This window comes from Rhinolophus sinicus, linkage group LG09 (genome assembly GCF_036562045.2).
Source record: "Rhinolophus sinicus isolate RSC01 linkage group LG09, ASM3656204v1, whole genome shotgun sequence".
Taxonomy (NCBI): domain Eukaryota; kingdom Metazoa; phylum Chordata; class Mammalia; order Chiroptera; family Rhinolophidae; genus Rhinolophus; species Rhinolophus sinicus.
This window is the reverse complement of record NC_133758.1, coordinates 96702197-96721521: the sequence shown is the minus strand read 5'-3', so window position 1 is coordinate 96721521 and position 19325 is coordinate 96702197. Positions and strand designations below refer to the sequence as shown.

The window sequence follows — 19325 nt, the reverse complement described above, 5'->3', positions numbered from 1 at the left end:
CAACAACTGACTGAACTCAGACATTTTCCTCTTGCAACATTGTTCCTTCCAAAGGTAAGGAGGTGTGGCTACTCCAGTTGGCTGCTGAGAATCACATGGAAGGTAAAGGTTTGAATGGTGTGCCTTGGAAATTATGTGAGTTTAATATTAAATAACTTTTAAGTTGTGCGGAAAAGTATGGTTCTTACAGAATGCACAGAAGCAAATTTCCTACCTTTATAACGTATTTGTTTTTTCTTCCTACTTTTTAGTGGAACAACGTGTGAGATTGTCTTTTGGAAAAAAAACTTAAGTATTCCCGAAGAACATACTTGAAAGTCACTTATCATTTTTTTTTTTTTAACGTATCTATAACAAACAGATATTGGAGTCAAAAAAAGGAGTTTAATGCTTAAAAATATTTGTTTTCAAACATACTACAAATGAAAGCCTTAACAGTTCACCTGTAAAGTCAAGATCATTAGAAATACTAAAATAAGTTTTGAGATCAGGTGGATTATAAGAGTAAGCAGGTTACAGGGGACATTTAAGTTTGGATTAAAACCAGAATATGTGAAGTAGTAAAGTAAAAACTGTGCATTTCAGTTCTTTTGGATTTGTAAAAATACTAAATAAAAGTTACCAACCAAATATGTTTTTAATCCCAATGACAGTGGAGGGGCTTTTAGCTGATACATAAATTACATACTATGCATGATTTTAAAAAAAATTACTGAGCTTTTTTATTTTAAGAATTCAAATGTTAGGATGTAACATTTTTAAGGTGAAATAATATAATAGGCAGGGTTTTCTCCATTAAAGTATATAACCTTGAAATCACTTATTTATCCCTTAACCAGAATAATTAAAAAGTAACTTTTACTTTCAATGTTTTTAGATTTGAATTAGTAAATACATAAGTATTTGTGACTATATTTATATATATACACTATACAAAATTATTTGTTGATTCAACTAAAATTTATTGAATGCCTATTAAGTACAAAATCTAGTTTTTTAAATGTAAGTTTATATAATCTCTCATTTAGGTAAGAAATGTGCCTCATCAAGTCCATTAAATATAAAAATAATCTCAAGTTAATTTCCGTGTTCGGGTTTGAAGTATAAACTCTGACAAATACTAGGATACTGACATTAAGAGAAAGAAATTAGTCTGAAATGACCAGTCTTTATATTGAATGATTAGATCATATTTATGTCATGCTTCTGTTATTAGGTTTGCAGTTTCCCCTTTCACCTGGATTCTGCTAAGGTCTAAAAACCCTGTGCATTTGGCAGTGTTGTTTCTCAAACTTGCAGGATCGTTCTAATATTCAGAGATCTTGCTTCATTCATATTGAAGGAACATATAAAAGCAGAGGAAACCAAAGCATGTCAGAAAAGAGCCTCTCTTCTTAACCAAAAAAGAAACTCTATCAGCAGGATTATTAGAATAGTAGGCAGCAGCATATGTGGGAACAGTATTGCAAAACTTTAGGTAAGCTCACTTTTAAATTAAGGAAATGCTTCTGAGTGAATGGAATTGGCATTAGGATAGGATGGTTGTGACTCTGTGCTCTCTGAAAACTTAAGGCTGACTAAAAAACACTTTAAGGAGAAAGAATTGAGAACTATTTGATTCTTAAAGGCTATGCTCTGCTACCTACAAAAAACATTCCTCTCCATCACATATCAGGCTTTGAGCAAAAACTCCTGAAGCTCAGGGATAGAACCAGGCATGATTGATCCAAGCGGCTTCCTCTGCAACCGGCCTGTAGTCCTGGGTCATCTGAGATACTGGGGCAGGTTTGCTCTGCTCCACGAAACAGGGATCAGAGGCAGTGGCTAATGTGGTAAAAGAAATACATCCAAATATACCCAGCCTGTAGCTCCTAGTATGGAATGTCGGCCTGTGGTATAACACATTGTAAAAAGTAGCTCCTATGCATACTTTTTAAAGATGTCTGTCAAAGTTAAATAACTCGGCCATTTCATTCATTGATTTCTAAATAAAAGATGATATCACGGCTTAGGAATGTGATTACAGAAAAAATATTTTCCAAGCATCAAGAGTTGCAGGAGGTCACAGAAGTCACAAAAACAAACTGAATCTTGAAAATCGATTCAAATATAAATCAGATAACCTATGAGAGTCTATGGGGAAGGTACATATGGATGCTCCCCTCGCTGCATCCAAGTTATGAGTACCTTAGAGCTGCAGTATCTTTTATTTGATCAGCCACAGTTTGAGAGCATGGAACAAGAACGGGGTCCAACAGATAGAAAGAAGTATTTACAGCACAGTTCCTTTGTAGAGGGAATAGGACCCCTGTTTTGTGTGTTCCAGACTTGACCTTCCTCTGACCTTGGAACTATCTGGTTTGTTTTCCTCTGTAGCCAGGTTGTTAAATATCAAACACAGATGTAAGCAAAGGAATCGGTTGGCCAAATAGCCTACCCAGAGGTGCCATAATGTATGGAAATGGAACTAACGTATGTAGAATTAAGCCAGGCTTGCTTGGCACAATTGTGTCTCATGAGCCATTTGTATGGGAAATAGAAGAAAACAATTAAAACAAAACAAGTAAAACAAACTGGGGGAGGGGCACTCTTTAGATTCAAACGAAGCTGAGCATTATACATTTCCTAGTGGCCAGGGCTACCAAAAGGAAGAGACTGAGGAACACTGCTAAAAAATAGAGGGATTTTTGTTTCCAAAAGGGACCAATGCACCTGTTGATGTGTTTTCCAGGCCCTTGAATGATAACAATTTATGAGGCTATTAATGCTAAGCCCAAGATTTATCAGATGTGCTGTTTGTCTTGTGGCCAATATAACCTCATAAAATGTAGGTTGCACTGGGTTAAAATGGAGCGTTCTGCTATTGGAGTTATTCAGAGCATTTAAATCAGTTAATCCTACAAGAACGGTACATTTAGCCTGCCTATTAGGGAGAGTCTTTAGGGATTCCTACCAGTTGCAGAGCCAGGCTGGAGGGGGTGGTCCATTACTGGGTGATGCAAAATGGAGGCAGCAGGGGAGGAATGAGTCCTGGAGACATGATGATGTTTCTCTAATCCATCCATGCCAACCACAGCCAGCTGAGCTTGGCACACCGAGAGTGCACGTGTGTGCTGGGGTTCCAGGAAGGGCTGCTGCCAAGAAAAGAGCACAGTAGAAAGAAATGTGAGACAAGCACTGAGGAAGACACTGAGAATGCCACGTCAACAAATTAAGTTCATCAGGTCAGCGACATAATAAACGTTGTGAAGGAAAAAGAAAAAAAAAATAGAGAAAGGGGGAGAAAAAACAAGATCTAGTCAATAAATCCATTCAACAGATGTTTTCACACTGACAGCCAGGCCTGCCTAAGGAGGAGGTGATGGCAGGAGGCCTGTCAGTTTGAACTGATTGAAAGAAACAGACCTTTAACCTCAAGAGGAACATCGACGTAGCCTCATTTCCTAGCTTGGTACCAACATTCTAAATACAGCCCCAGAATTCTTGTAACACAAAGTGGGAGAACAACTCATTTGCTTTCAAACTGTCAATGAGGCTCTATTCTGAAAATTGGATCTTGATTTTGGTTCAGTAACATTGTTAATGAAATGTGTGAGATCCTAACAATTACCAATTAAAGGAATCTATCTTGACACACCTTTCAGTCTTCTTATCATGGTATAGGACAATGAATTTTTCATAGGTTGTATGGTATAATCTCAATGCTATAAAAATTATTAGTTTCCTTTAAAGAGTAGTAAATATATCTCAGTGATTAAACAGTGTTGTCGTTCTGAAGTTACTGAATCAAATAACCAGAGTTTGGAAGCTTCTGGAAGATTCACTTAGTCTATTCCTCTGTCTCCAGAAAAGACAATTTCTAAAACTCAGATAAGCAGCTAATTTTAACTATCAATACTACACAGTGAATATTTCCTCTCTGTTCAACATCAGGGAATTCATAAACTTTGTCTTGTTTTTTTTTTTTTTTTTATGTTTCTTTCATTTTTAACACGGAAAATAAGTGAATAGTGATAAAAAAAGATGATCATCACATGCTTTGTAGGAGGAAACTGATACTCCAAAAAGTTACCAAAGTCTTTTAAATACAAGTCTAATTCCTATAATTTAAAAAATGCACATGCCCTTCTGCTTTCATCTTCCTGGCTAGCATTTACTTTCAAGACTTGATGCAAACGTCACCTGTCCTTCATGAGGCCTTGCTGTAAACTTCCTGCTAGGTTAGGTGTTCCCTTAACACCCAACCTATGCTATTATGCCATCCTCATCTTGTGTTTCTGGCACCAGGCTTGGTGGTACAAATTACTGTGTACAAATTACTCACATATTGAGAATGCTAACAAATCTACATACAATACAACTGTACTCAATGCATATTAACTCGTTTTATGTCATTGTACTTTTCTCCATATGTGAGTTACTGGTACATATAAAGAAAAGAGTTATAATTCTAAGTATATATTTAGTTATAGATCATAGGCAGAGATTTCTCAATTTAGAAAAATATTAAGAATTATTTAAAATTAGCTTTAAATAGGTTATAATTAATGTATAGGTTATTACTTCTGAATTGATCTGCAGAATAACTGAACTGTCAGTCAACTGGAAGGCATCTGTCACATACTCAGGCTTTGGGCATTTGTTCTGATGATTAGGACAGCTTGCTCAAGATCTCGTTCTAGTTATAATAGTTTTAACACTTTTACAAGAGTCTAAATCTCTTGTTTTCTTGTCTCCATGTCAAATTCCCTGAGGATACACCAGTAAGATTGACACAGTCCCTCTTCTCACAGGTCTTACAATCAGAGAGAATACAAATATATAATTATGACTTTGGGAGTTTTCTCTCAGGAAAAGGCAGCTTTTCTGCATATTATCTAAAACACATGGGTAAATATGTATCTGAATGATTGTAATATCCATTCCTGTCTCTTCCCACTGTAATCTCCTTTTTAACCATCATCTAAACAAATGCAAAAGGCCTCTAACTGACCACTATTCCTTCCTGCAAGAATTTTCTTCTTGGAGTTCCCCCCTCCCACCTCCTGGAAGGAAAAAATTGACATCATAGTCCCTGAAGGTGAACCAAACTTTGAAGAACCTCCTCAGCCTGCCATTTGATCTCCCCTTCACCTGAGACCAACCTGCAACTTCAGCCTTAGATCTATTCCTTTTCTAGGTTCTAGCCAAAATATCCATCTACTGCATAACAAATGTCATCTGAGGGTTGCATTACTATTTTCATAAACGCTGGGCACTTTTGCCTTTTTGGGCCCCTTCCTCCATAAAAAAATAAATAAATAAATAAATAAATAAAATAAAATAAATTACATGTTATGCTTCCATTGGCATACACTGGATTCATTACTGCATATTCAGTATTATAATATTCATTTTCTTCTGATCAAAAATTAAAATTTAAAATGTTTCATGGAGCACTGAAAGTATTCTGGGCTCTGGATGCAGTGTTTACACTGCACCTAATGGTTCTGTTGGCCTGATGATCCACGCTTCTGCCAATCTGTTTTTTCCGTATCACAGCCTCTAGGTGTGTCTATGAAACTGCACATTTAGCACTTATACACATCCTCAAAGGTCCCCTTCATATTTTACATAGAACCTTCTATGAGGTTCCACATTAAATCTGTTTTCACTTTCCATTAAATTCCCATCACACTGTTTTGCTCTCCTTTTCGCTGTCATAATCTGTTCTATATTAGACTTACTGCAGGCAATAACCACTTACTGAGTTCATATTTGGTACCAAACACATCATTGGTATGGTGAGCCTGTTTTATGTTGTCTAGTGAGAACACAGATCAATATTTCTAAGAAAAATATAATTATGAATATAATGAGTGCTGCATAGGAAAAATGCAGAATGGCATGAAAAACCATGAAGAAGAACCGGATGTAGAGGTTGAGGGAATTTCCATCTAAGAAAGTGATGTTTAATTTGAAATGTGAAGGAAAAATTGAATTAGCCAGGGGAAGAGTGTGGGGGAGCTCTAGATACATTGTGTGTGTGCGTGTGTGTACAAGTGAAATTATCTTTCCATATATAATACTGAAAGATTTTTAAACCAGAGGCTGTATCTGACTCATCTACGAACTTATTTTCTGCTGCCTTTTATATCTTTTCTTATACTTCCTCAAAGCAATATAATTATTTGTGCATTAAGAATAATTTGGAAATTAAAGGTCACATTTTTTTTCAATAACAAAACCATGTTCTAGCTGCGTAGGGTTACTAAATGTTTTATCTCTCAACAAACAGCTCAACATTATAAGTGCTTCATGTTAATAACAGCAAAGTCTTCCTTCTTTCTTAATAGTGCATATTTATCGCTTTAGTTGGGCTTCACATGAACCCTTCGAGATAATGTAATCACAGTTTGCTAATTGATAAGCATGATACAAATGTTATATTTTAACACAGAACTTCACAACCAGGTAAGCTTATCCAGTTTCTATTAGGAATATGGCAAGAGAGAAATCACTACTTATTCAATAGCAGTTATCTATTGATCACATATAAGTGTCCATCCACTATCTATTGTGCACGCAGAACGAAACAGATCCTATGCTGGATTGTATAGAAAGGAAAGTGAATTAAGCATGGCTCCTGATCTGGTGGGTTGACAACCCAAATTCAAGCACTTTTTCCCTCGTTAGTAAGTTTCATAAGGGTATGAGCTTTGCCCACTGACTCATATATTCCCAAGCAATGTTTCACACAAAGCAGGTGTTAAAATATATATATATGCTGAATAAATAAATGAATGGAAAGGAGATACACAGTCATCCTTAAGATCTCACTATAAAAATAAGATAAAACAAGAAAGCATGTTATAAGCAATCATAATATAAAAGAACCAAGGAATGGCTAATGAAGAATATAAGAAAAGAGAGATCAGACAAAAAAATTATCAAAGGATAATCCTCTGAAATTACTGTGTGTTAGAGCCAAGAGATAATGAAGGAAATGAGTGATTTGAGGATAATTTTTTCTTCGTACTTTTATGCAGTTTCCAAATTTCCTGCATATCATCTATATTAAAACTTTAAAATTGTAAATGTTATTTAAAATAAACAGTTGAACCTTTCAAACACTTCATTAGGACACATTCATAATCATTAGACCTAAGAGCAGACATGAGTCAAATATTTTTTAACCTTCTGCCAAGAAAAGGACTATAGAATTGAGAAGGGTTTATTCACTTTTAAGAGTGAATAAGTATACGCTTTTACAAATTATGGTTTTAATGCATTGGTAAAATCTTAACAATTCAGTAAGGTACATATTGTTATGGTGCATATCAGTCACCAAAGTATCACAAAATGGTAGGCCACTTTTATTTCAGATGGATATTACTCCTCACCAATAAAAAGCACCCATCTTGAGTTTTAAAGTTGAGATAATGTTTTTCTATTAGACCTGGAATTGAAGTGTTTCACTAAAACATTTTTTTCTATTAGAAAATTTAAGGAGCATTTTGACCACTGTTATATTCCATACTTCTAACAAAGTACAAAAGTGCATGTTTCTCTCTTGCATTGTCAGAAAAACCAATTGTCAAATAGTTCAGAACCTATTGTTATTAAAAATTAGATGGCTACCCAAATTAACCTTTCATCTATTGAGTGCCATTGGAAAATGTGTTATCCCATTAAGTAAATAATAAACATACCCTCCACCCAGAAAAGCATTTTTTTATTCAAATATCTTATAAATATACAATATTTAGTCTGTTCCTTATGCATACGTTAGTCTTTCTTTTTTCCAGGTGATTTAATTGGAGGCTTTTTTTTGATTGGTTACTTTGCCAAACTGTCATTCAGGTAAATTTGCTCAGGTTACTGAGATGCAGAAGACAATCTTTTCTTATATGAAATGGTCTAAGGCCACTATGCCTGAACATCATCTGTCTTCTCCCACTGATAAAAACCAAATTACTTTCATGGGAGAGTTATTACTATACACCTATTTTATAAATTCTTCAATGATGCCTAGTAAGACATCAACGTCACTGGGGCCCAGAGCTTTCTAAGTTGTAGGGGACAGGCATTGCAATCTATTTGCAAAGTAAGTAGGAATAAGTTTTGAAGTTCTCTGTATGACAAGCATGATGTTCTTGCACAGAGTGAAATATTTATTTGGAGGTGACATGCTGATGGAGATTATGAGGTGATCAGGTCCCTGGACTAAGGAGACTTCAAAGTTCCATTATTATTATTATTATTTTGTAATAGCAGTCATTTTTGGTTTTGTTTCTGTTTTGTTTTGTTTTACTTTCTTGTTGCCACTGCTTAGGGACCTAATTTGCGGCTTCTGACTTTTCCCTTTGTTCTGGATGGTTACATGTGCTTCCAGACTTGTGGGTGGTTACTCATCGTGTGCTATAATCAATATCACCACACAATGTCAGCAAGATCAAATACAGAAATCATCAATTATAGCGTTTAATCTTTGAAATAATTATTGGACGTAGTATAATAAAGGATATGAGCAGCTAAAAGTAAAAGGAAAAATATCATGAAAAGTAATTAGAGAAAAAATAAACTTCCATTTCTAAAGCCATTTCTTCAAGTATATGTTCCTCCTTGTTTGAAGTTATAAGCAAACTGAATTTTCTTTTTGGTTTGCAGTGTTTCGAATTTCAGAAGTCTTGCTTTTATAGAAAATTATACTCGTAAATATGCCTAAGATTATCTTCTAAGATGCCAAAGGCTAGTGGGAATTTACAAGTTCTAAAGTCTTTGTATTATTCAGGATGAGTGTAGAAATATTGGTTGATTTTAGACTTTTTAAAGCTAAACATGCATGTATCATTTAAAAGTAACAAATAAAGAGAAATAATGTGCATAACTTTAAAGTGGACAAAATATTTTGAAAGAGAAGCAAAACCAGAAGCAATTTATCTAAAAATAAATGGAGAAAAAATAATAAAGCAGTTTCTGAAAATGCTGAATACAATTTACAAAATAAGATTCTAGAAACAAATCCCTATATGTCACTAAACACAGTTGATATAAATGTACTCAATTTACCAGTTAAAAAATGGAGACAGTCAAATTAAATTTAAAAAATAGAAAGTCTATATTCTTTGGCATAGCAAGATTAAGTTAAAAGGTTTTCTATAAAGACACATAAGGCAAATACTAATCAAAACAAACAAACAAGCAAACAAGCTACTAGGAAGTAAAAGCCTTGTGCAGCTATGGTAAAAACGGGCAAAATAAACTTTAGGTGAAAACTATTAGAGACCATACAAGGGTACCTATAAAATAAGTAATACAGAAGTTCAAATAACCAAAAATTTTTTTTCCTAAGGCTCAGAATGCAAAAAAGCATACCTTAGCAGAACTATAAAGAAAAGCTGAAAAATCCACATCATGGAAGGGGTTATAACAAATTTATAACAAAATTATTGAGGTTACAAATAATTTAAACAACACAATTCACTAGCTTTGAGATGTATTGAATTTTTTAGCCAATAACCATCCATATATTTCAAGCATGCATGTACGAATTACAAAATTGACCAATACAACAAAGCAAGCGTCAACAAATTTTTAAAATTGAATATTTACAATGGAATATTATTATTTAGTTCAAGAAAAAAGGAAAACCTGATATGTGCTCTAACATGGATGAACCTTGAAGACCCTATGCTACGTTAAATAAACCAGTAACAAAGAACAAATATTATGTGATTCCACTTATATGACATATCTAAAGTAGTTCAATTCATAGAGACAGAAAATAGGATGGTGGCTGCCAAGGGCTGAGAAGAGGGGGAAATGAAGGGTTATTGTTTAATAGGTACAGAGTTTCAATTTGGGGAGACGGAAAGTTTCTGCAGGTGGATGGTGGGGATGGTTATGTAACAATATGACTATACTTAATGCCACTGAACTGTATACTTAAAAATGGTTGAAGTGGTAAAATTTTTGTCATATATATTTTACTGAAAAAAGATGAATTAATATACAGATCACGTACTCTGACTACATTATAGTCAAAAATGTAAAGTAAGTAGATGAACAGATACACTATATTCTGTGATAGAATCAATATCATAAAGATAACAGCTCTTCCCAAATTAATCTATAATTTCTGGAATATTTCAGCTGATTCTAAATTTTGTATAGGAGAGCAAAGGCAGAGAATGGCCAAAAGAATTTTTAAATAAAGAACATGTGGAAGAGATAAGCCCAACCAGATCTATACACACTAAAAACTTATTTGTTTAGGACAATAGAGTATTATACAAGAATGGATTAATGGACTAGAGAGCTGAGAACAGACCCATGAGTATATGGAAACTTGATATATAATAGAGATGACCTACAGAGTAGCAGGTAAATAAGGGATGTCATTAAATGATGCTGGGAAAACTGGTTATCCATAAGGGGAAAGATGAAATTAGGTACCTACCTAATACTACCTGCAAAAAACAATTGAAAGTGGATTCAAAATGGAAATGTAAAATGAATAATTTAAAAATTTTTAGGAAAAAATGTGGATAATATTCTAAAATTTAGAAAGGAAAATAATTCAAATATTTCTATGTATTATAGCCAGAAAAATGCAAGCTAGAAACTGGGGGTAAGTACTTTCCAAATATAACATAAACAGTGTTTAATGTCTACAATACACAGCTTCTAAAAATAAACAGGAACAAAAAATGTACCAAAAGTACAAACAGAAAATTCCCAGTTAATGAAATATTTCAATAAGCCAACAAATATATGAATAGAAACAACCTCACTGGTAATCAAGAAACTGCAAATTAAAACCAACATGAGATACCATTTTATATTCATTAGACTGATCAGAAATTTAAGACTCATAATACCAAGCATTAGTGTAAATATGGAGCAAGAGAAACTCATAAACTGCTTATAGGAGAATAAATTGTTATATCCACTTTAAAGAACAACCCACCGATATTTAGTAAAAGTAAAGATGAATAGTAAAACCACAGTAAAAATTGGGAGTGAAAAAACTTATCAAAAGAATATATGAAAAAAACTAAATTTAAAAATATGCAAATGAATATCATATTGTTTAAATATAAACTAATGTAATAAAAATATAAGAAACTACATTGGGAAAATAAAAAGCAAATTCTGAAGAGAAGGAATGGAAGACAAAACAGGAGAGAGATACATCAAGTAAATAAAAAAATAACCCACAGATCAGAGAAAATATTTGCAAACCATATATCTGATAAGATACTTATCAGTACCCAACATATATAAAGAATTCTTACACTTCAATAATCAAAAGACAGCCTAATTTTAAAATGAGTGAAGTTTCTGAATAAACATTTCTCTAAAACAGCTACACAAATGGTCAATAAACACGGAAAAAAAAGATGATCAACATCATTAATCATCAGGAATTTGCAAATCAAAACTACATGAGCTATAACTTCACACCGATTTGAAGGATTTAAAATAAAAAAAGAGAGCTAACAGCAAGTGTTAGAGATAACAGCATCCTTAGTGACAATGTGGGGAAACTGGAACATTCATAAGTTGTAGGTGAGAAGGTAAAATGACGCAGCCACTTTGAAAAACAGCGTAGCAGTTCCTCTAAAAATTCAACATAGAGAGATCATATGTTCAGCAATTTCAATAATATGTATATAAGTAAGAGAAATGAAAATATATGTCCCACAAAAACTTGTACATGAATTTTCATAGCAACTATTTTCATAGCAACTATTCATAATAGCCCAAAGTAGAAACAACCCAAATGGCCATCAACTGATGGCTAAATAAAATATGGTGTTATCTATATAATGGGATATCACCCAGTTTTTACAAAGTAAGTTTTTGTTTGTTTTATTTTGTTTATTCATAAATATACAATCATATTTGCTATTTTCAGGGGAAACAAGCATTAAATTGTACACTGATAAAATACAGATACCTAAAATTGCATAAAACTCAAAATATCACCTTAGAATAAATTTTAGTGAATTTTTAAATTTAAATTTAAAAATCCATAAACCTATCTATTATGTCAAGGTCACAAATCAAACAACCTAAGAGACCAGCAGCTCCTCACAGGGCACATCCTGGAGGCCAACAATAGGTGCCGTCCTCCTGGTGGCTAAACGTGCCCTACAGAAAGGCTGTTGTAAACTGTTCAAGCCAAACATTTAACAACATACAGTTGACCTGACAAAAAGGAGGAGGTTAATCTTAGGTGCTGGAGAACTTGGTTAATCAGGTTATTGGCAAAGAAAAAGAGGGCACAAGCAGAAGCTTCCAGAAGCAAGTGGAACTACATGTATGAGAGCCTCTGACCTACCTGTCAGCATCCCCGTGGTCGGTGTGCACAGCTCCCTGGAAATCGGAGGTCAAGAAGCAAACAGCTCAAGTCCCTGCCAGACCCCCAGACCCTGACAGTCCCTGCAAGCTGAGACAGATCTGTCCTCAAAGCACGTGGATCAGTTTCTAAAGGAATCCTAGTTGCTTCATTGTCGTGTCAGGTGGGCAGAGCCCATGCTGGTTGAGTGTGAAATCTCAAACCTCCCAGAAATGTTAGAGAAATGCACAGTGACACCAGCCAGCCAGCGAGAAAGAGGGGGATGTTCGTAATTCCCTGTGAACACAGCGTGGTCAATGTGACCCGTTATTTCGGTTCCAGAAGCGAGGTGGTCAGGCCTCAGGCTGTGACCTCCATCCCAGGTGAGGCAAACTCACCGTGGACGCCAGCTCTGCCATGAATACATGCGTGGATGGAACAGGCAAAACTTAGACTTCCCTTAAAATGATTTAAGAACTCAATCCAAAATGTAGCAACACTTGTAGATATTTCTGAAAAGTAAAAACATTGGGTAGCCTATCCATATGGGAAAGAGGAATACAAAGACCTGTCGCCTGGAAAATACAAACTGAGAAGCCTGTCCCAGGCCCGGGTCAGGCCGGGGAGCCTGGCTCTGAAGCAGGCCTGGTTTTGGAGCAGCAGTCCCGGCAGCAACGAGCAAGCGGAGGCCTCGGAGGCAGAGAAACCTGTAAACGTTCACACCTGGGAGGTGTGATTCCCGACCTGCAGACCAGGACCTGGAGAGCCAGCAGGTGACCAAGCGGGCACGAAGCCACTGGCGGCAGGGGAGGCCTGGGTTTCTTCCATTTATGTAGCCCCAGGAACGCTGCCGTCGATGATCTTCGGTGATTGAAAGGAGCGTCTGCCTCAGGCCGCAGCACCACTTGGGGAAACGCAGTGGAAGCCCCCACACAGCCAGCACACCTCCTCCGTGGGGACGCCGGCCTCACACAGTTGGGCCCCTCTTTCGTGTCCAGTCAGAGGTAAAAAAGGATTCACACCCCACTCTCTAGATAAACTGACAAAAGCAGGTTTCTTCTCCAGGCCTCACTTCCTCACCATGGCGGTTCGTCGCATGTTGGGAAAAAGGAAACCATGTCTTCAGCTGTCTGCACTGCTCCTCACCTCCTTGAACCCCGTCCTTGCAGAATGTTGACTCTCTCTCTGGGCTCACTGGTCGTGCCCTCAGGGCTGCTGTGCAGCAACTTGGAAAGCACGGAGGAGCTCGGCCTGGTCTTCTTTCCCGTTGTTGTAGGAAGAGCCGATGCTGACCAGCTGCTCAAACTTCCAGCCACGGTGGACGCCACTTGCTGTCTCATTCTAGAATTTTGTCCTAAACTTCAGTGAGGCAATACTGTAAAATTCTGCTCCTTCCAACACTCCTTCCTGCAACAATGCAATGTCATTGTTGACCCGCTTTCCGAGACTCAGAGAGATCAGGACTGGCCCAAGACAGGCAGGGTTTCTGTTGATTAAATGCTAGGCACCTGCTGCATCCCTGTCCGAGTCCAGGTGCGGGTCAGCCTGGCAGGAACCAGTAGAGGATGGATTTCCGGTCCTGCGCAGCATCTGCGCGGTGGTGAGGAGGTGCCTACTGGCTACAGGGAAAGGGATCCACTCCTACAAGCTGCTGGGCCAGGGCAAGCAGCCCGCAGCCCGCTCCAGGCAAGGGTGGGAACTGCAGCTACTATTCACAGTAATTCTCTGCTAGGATCCTAGCAAGCACCCACCCACCACACCCCAGCACCTTTCCCCCATTTTGCCCCCCATCCTCCCAACCCCATCACATCCTGCGGAAAACACTGCACCACAGAGAACAGGTTGGTGGTTGGGAGGGTGGGGGGCAAAATGGGTTAACGTGCTCAAACGGTACAAATTTCCAGTTTTAAAATAATTAAGTCCTGGGGATGTAATGTACAGATGAGTATAGTTAATAACACTGTATTGTATATTGGAAAGAAAAAAAGTAATGAAGCACTGATACATGCTACAACATGGATAAACCATGGAAAATAATATGCTAAGTGAAAGAAGAAAGTCACAAAAGACCTTACATTGCACTATTCTATTTACACAAAATGTCCAGAATGGACAAATTTATGGAGAAAGAAAGTAAAATACTGGCTCCCTTGAGTTGAGGCGGGGGCAGCAGGGAATTATTGGTAGTGGGCACAGCGTTTTTTTGGGGGTGATGAAACGTTCTAAAATTGACTGTTGGTGGTTGCACAACTGTGTGAATATACTAAAAACTATTGAGTTGTACACTGAAATGAGTCAGCCGTATGGTATGTGAATTATACCTCAAGAAAGCTGTAAAAACTAACACTTTTTTCATCATAGTACAAAGGGTTTTTATCCCATTAAATCACAAGATAAAATTTATTTACAAATAATGTTTATTTCACTTTTTGCCTCATCTTTCTTAATTTCTGTTTTTTGTACATGTTTTGTAACATAGAATACACTGATGTAGTACACATATAATTTGTAAACATATATTTTATATCTGTTTATATGTCTATATAATGATTATGTATAGATAAGTACATCCTAAACTATTTTTATTGCTTGTGATTTAAAAAAAAAATGTAGGGGCTGGCCGGTGGCTCAGGCGGTTGGAGCTCCGTGCTCCTAACTCCGAAGGCTGCTGGTTATTCCCACATAGGCTCTCAAACACAAGGTTCCCGGTTCAACTCCTTGAGTCCCGCAAGGGATGGTGGACTCCGCCCTCTGCAACTAAGATTAAACATGGCACCTTGAGCTAAGCTGCTGTTGAGCTCTCGGATGGCTCAGTTGGTTGGAGCACTGTCCTCTCAACCACAAGGTTTCCAGTTCAACTCTTCGACTCCTGCAAGGGATGGTGAGCTGCGCCCCCTGAAACTAGCAATGGCAACTGGACATGGAGCTGAGCTGCACCCTCCACAACTAAGATTGAAAGGACAACAACTTAACTTGGAGAAAAAAAAAAAGTCCTGGAAGTACTACACACTGTTCCCCAATAAAGTCCTATTCCCCTTCCCCAATTAAAAAACAAAAATTGTAAACCAATGCATAAGAGTTGGAAGGTGAAGTGCTTTTATTAAAGTATAATTTTGGTAAGATACAGGGTGCCTTTAAAAAATATGTAAGACTGTTTATCATGCCTCCTCTCCCATAGCAAAGGGCAGTATTTCCGAATACTAGTATGCAAGAGTGGCACACAGTCCAGGAGAAGCAGGATTAACAGATTTGTGCTCACCAACAGGAAGCACACACTATTTCTCTACTAACCTTCCCAGAGCTAAGCTGTGGCCTCCAGGAGCAGAGGCTGGGCTCAAGGTAGGTGAATGATTACTTCCATGTACTCACTGGTAGCTTCCAGTGAGGTCAGTCAGTCCCACTCCCTTCTTCTCAAGTTCTTTTCATTCTAAACTAGAGTCTTTGTCTAGCACATTTTTCATGCCCACAAACAGTATACAAAAAAGCACAAAGGAAAGGTAAAATTGTATGTATCAAAAATTAGCCTCATTTTCCAATCACGAGGAATCTATAAACAACAGTATGACTCACAAGGCAGGACTGTGGGTTGCTAAACACTACAAAGCTGTCAGCTAAAGCGTCACCAGCAAAATCAGAGGAATTGGTTTCAAGTGTAACTAGTGTTTATATATGTGTACAGTGGGAGTGTGTGGTGTGTAGTTAACCCGTGATTCTGGATTGAAGCTTAGAGGTTTGTTTTAATACTGTAAGACTGAATCTATTCAGCAAAATTGTTCCTCAATTGGGTAGACTGTCGGTAAAAGTTACTATCTATATGTAGAGTATCTAAATAGCTTCTGATGCATTTATTAGATATCCTCAGATATAACAGTTCCAGGGGAAAATGAATTACTAATTCCCTTGCACTATACTTCTATATTTGTGAAAGTGTGGTTGCTTTAGAAATGTTTCAGATCCAGCCACTTTGGAGCACTCTTGGAAAATGACCACTTTAAACCAGTGGAGATTTCACTCCACTACCGCATACAAAAGAAACCACATTCAACTTTTGAAATTAAATAAGTAGTCCACAATGAGTAATTTTTCCCAATTATAAAAGAAAGAAAACAAGTTATATTTTTGTTCCTTTATTTGCTTTTCAGCTTCTACATTTTTACAGTTGCCTGTAGGAAAAAAAAATGTTCAAGAGAGTGGGTTGAAATTATTTTAATTACATAACAGCCCAGAGGAAGATGAAATTGTGCAATGGCCTCGACTAGCATCCTCTGTCTGGTTGGTAGCCAGTGAACAGGACAGCATGAACAATAGTGCTCTGGTCTAGAAATAATAGCCTGAAGATAAAGGGAGTAAAAGGGGTTTCTTTTGACTATGATGAATCTTTTGAACACTTCCTTTATTCCTCCCCTTTGATAAAGTCCAGATATAAAACAAATCATAATGAGAGAGATGACAAGCAATATAAATCATTTCTATTTAAGACACATGAATTAGATGGATTTATCTTAAATAGGTGTTCTCAGTCTAGGATCTCGGGAAGAATTCTTGTGGATATAAAACTCCTGAAATTGTTTTAGAATTCTTGTGGATATAAAACTACTGAAATTGTGTGCAAAGTTGTATGGGTATGTGCATCAGTGAATTTTCTGGAGATACAGTCCACACCTTTCATCAACGAAGTCCTTAATTTAAAAAAAAAATGTTATGAACCGCAGCTCTCAAGGAAAAAAAATGCAGTAATTGGCCAAAATAATATCCCACCAATTACAACTTTTAGTTTTCTCTATTAATAATTAAAGTTTTAACAATGACAATATGTTGTGAATGGATTTTTCTTTTTTAATCCCAAAGGTTCAAACATGTCATAAATTGGGTCACATGAGTAGGATCAGAAATCTTGCAGAATCAGGCTAGAAGTTTTGTATCCTCTCCTCTCAGCCCAAGAAAGCTTCTTACTAAAAACTCAACATTAGCAGAATCACTATATCTCACTACCAGTCTCCAGATCCATTTGTTTGTGTGCACATTACCAACCATGTCAAATTCCAGAAAATGTGTGACTTTATGTCCATTTCCCCCTTTCTCCCAAAGTACACATGGGTCAAAGGCAAGATATTCCAAGCAAGTCTCTTTTGTCACTGACTTAGAAGGGAATTACGAATAGCTAGCTCCCTGCTAAAATATTTGGCTAACAAAGAAAGAATATAGTTTAATCTGTATTCCTTTTGACATTTAACCACAAGCTTCCTCTTAAAAAGCAAAGTTTTCTGCTTAAAATAGACAAGTGTTAAAGGAAGCACACAGCTCAACTCGTAGCATGTAAGAAAACATTCGAAGTAGAATAAACACTTGTCACTGTGGGTCGAACTGAAATTTGCTGTTTCCTCCACAACCAGATCTTTAACAATAATCCTAGCGTACATTTGCTAAGATGAATGTAACATAATACACCTCAAAATGCTATGTTTAATTTTCAAAAGGAATGCCTTTGTAAATATTTCCTCAAACCTAAAAATAACTATCACATAAAAGGCCATTGTAATTTAAAACAACTCTGTAATTATTTCTTGACTTTGGTGGGATTGAATTAATTAATTAATTTGTTCATTCATTGACTGTATTAAGAGTCTATTAGGTGTTAGGCACCACCAGAAACTAGAAGATAACAATGGTTAACAAAAGTGATATGGTTACTCCCCTGTAGAGTTTATAGTCATCAAAGTTCTGCGCAAATAAACAAAAAAGCAACTGAGGTAAGAGCTGTGAAAGGGTGATATCTGGCCTTAATTTAAGAGTCAAGAAAAGCTGCTCCAAGGAAGGGATACTCGAGCCAAAAGATGAAGGATGAGAAGGATTTAAGGTGACAAAGAGAGGAAGAAGAATGTTGCATGGGGAGGAGACAGAATGTTCAGAATAGCATGCACCAGGTACCCTGAAGGTAGGTACCCTGAAGGTAGGGTACCTGGTAAGTACCACAGTACAGGCACAGGGCTGCATGGCTATTCATAACAAGAGGAGGCTTCTGAGGTTGAATTCCAGGTGAAGCAGAAAGAGCCTGTAGACTGAGACCTTGCAGATTGTGCCTCCTGTCTAAAGAGGTTGAATCTCAATCCTAAGAGTGATAGCAACTCAATGAATAGTTTTAACTCCCAAGAGTTTAGGCCTGGGGATTAGACATTAGGTGGGGTTGATAAGAACAGATTTGTATTTTGAAATGATCATTCCAGCAGAATAATAACACATATTTTATGCAGGGTAAATGACTTAATCATCAAGCACCTTCCTAAGCACACTAAATAAAACTATTTTTTAAAAATATGTAAAAATTATATAATGGTGCCTGGCATAGATTCAGCACTGTACAATGTTAGTTGTAGTATAATTGTTTGGTCAGCTTCACTGGAGTATATCAGCAATATCAGACATCATTTGGAATTAATTCTTTAACCTTATAATGTGAAATTAATAAGTAAGACAATGTTAACTGCACTTTTATTGAAATTCTTAGTGTTCACCTTTTTTTTCTTTACAAATGATCTTCAATGAGTCTCTCTTCCTTGAGATTGTTCTATTTGTCACACTACTGCATTTAAAATGTTTATTGATCTGCATTTACGCATTCCTACCTCCATGAACACAGACCAATAGATTTATTTTTAAAATTCAAAAGGGAATACCACTGTAACTCAGTATTAGCAAATGAACCTTAAAATATCTACAAAGAACAAATGGATAATATTATCAGACAATGCTTAACAGTTTAAGATCTTGTCTGGTATTATTTTGTTTTAGTATAACGGATTCATGCTAAACAGAATGTGCAAAAACAAAGTAAAATTCACTAAAATAAGTCCCTTGCTTACATGAATAAACTCTTCAGTTTAAAACTTATTTTACTCTCTGAAAAATACAAAATAATATTATGGTTATGCACATAATAGTATTTATTCAAAGGGTATCAAAAATTGATATTGCAAAATTATATTTACAATATAAACTTGAT

The 19325-nt window shown here is 36.4% G+C and overlaps 1 protein-coding gene across 15 annotated transcripts in view; it reads right to left on the bottom strand.

Moving 5' to 3' along the window:
* HDAC9 (histone deacetylase 9) overlaps nt 1–19325 on the bottom strand; it is an 858791-nt gene that overhangs the window by 260237 nt on the left and 579229 nt on the right. For all 15 annotated transcript variants that reach the window (XR_012498895.1, XM_074340815.1, XM_019727246.2 and 12 more), the window contains one exon: nt 2954–3134. Coding sequence is in view for 14 of the 15 variants with exons in the window: in XM_074340815.1 (XP_074196916.1) it covers nt 2954–3134 (181 nt within the window). In the remaining variant the exon portion in view is untranslated. The remainder of the gene's footprint in view (nt 1–2953; nt 3135–19325) is intronic.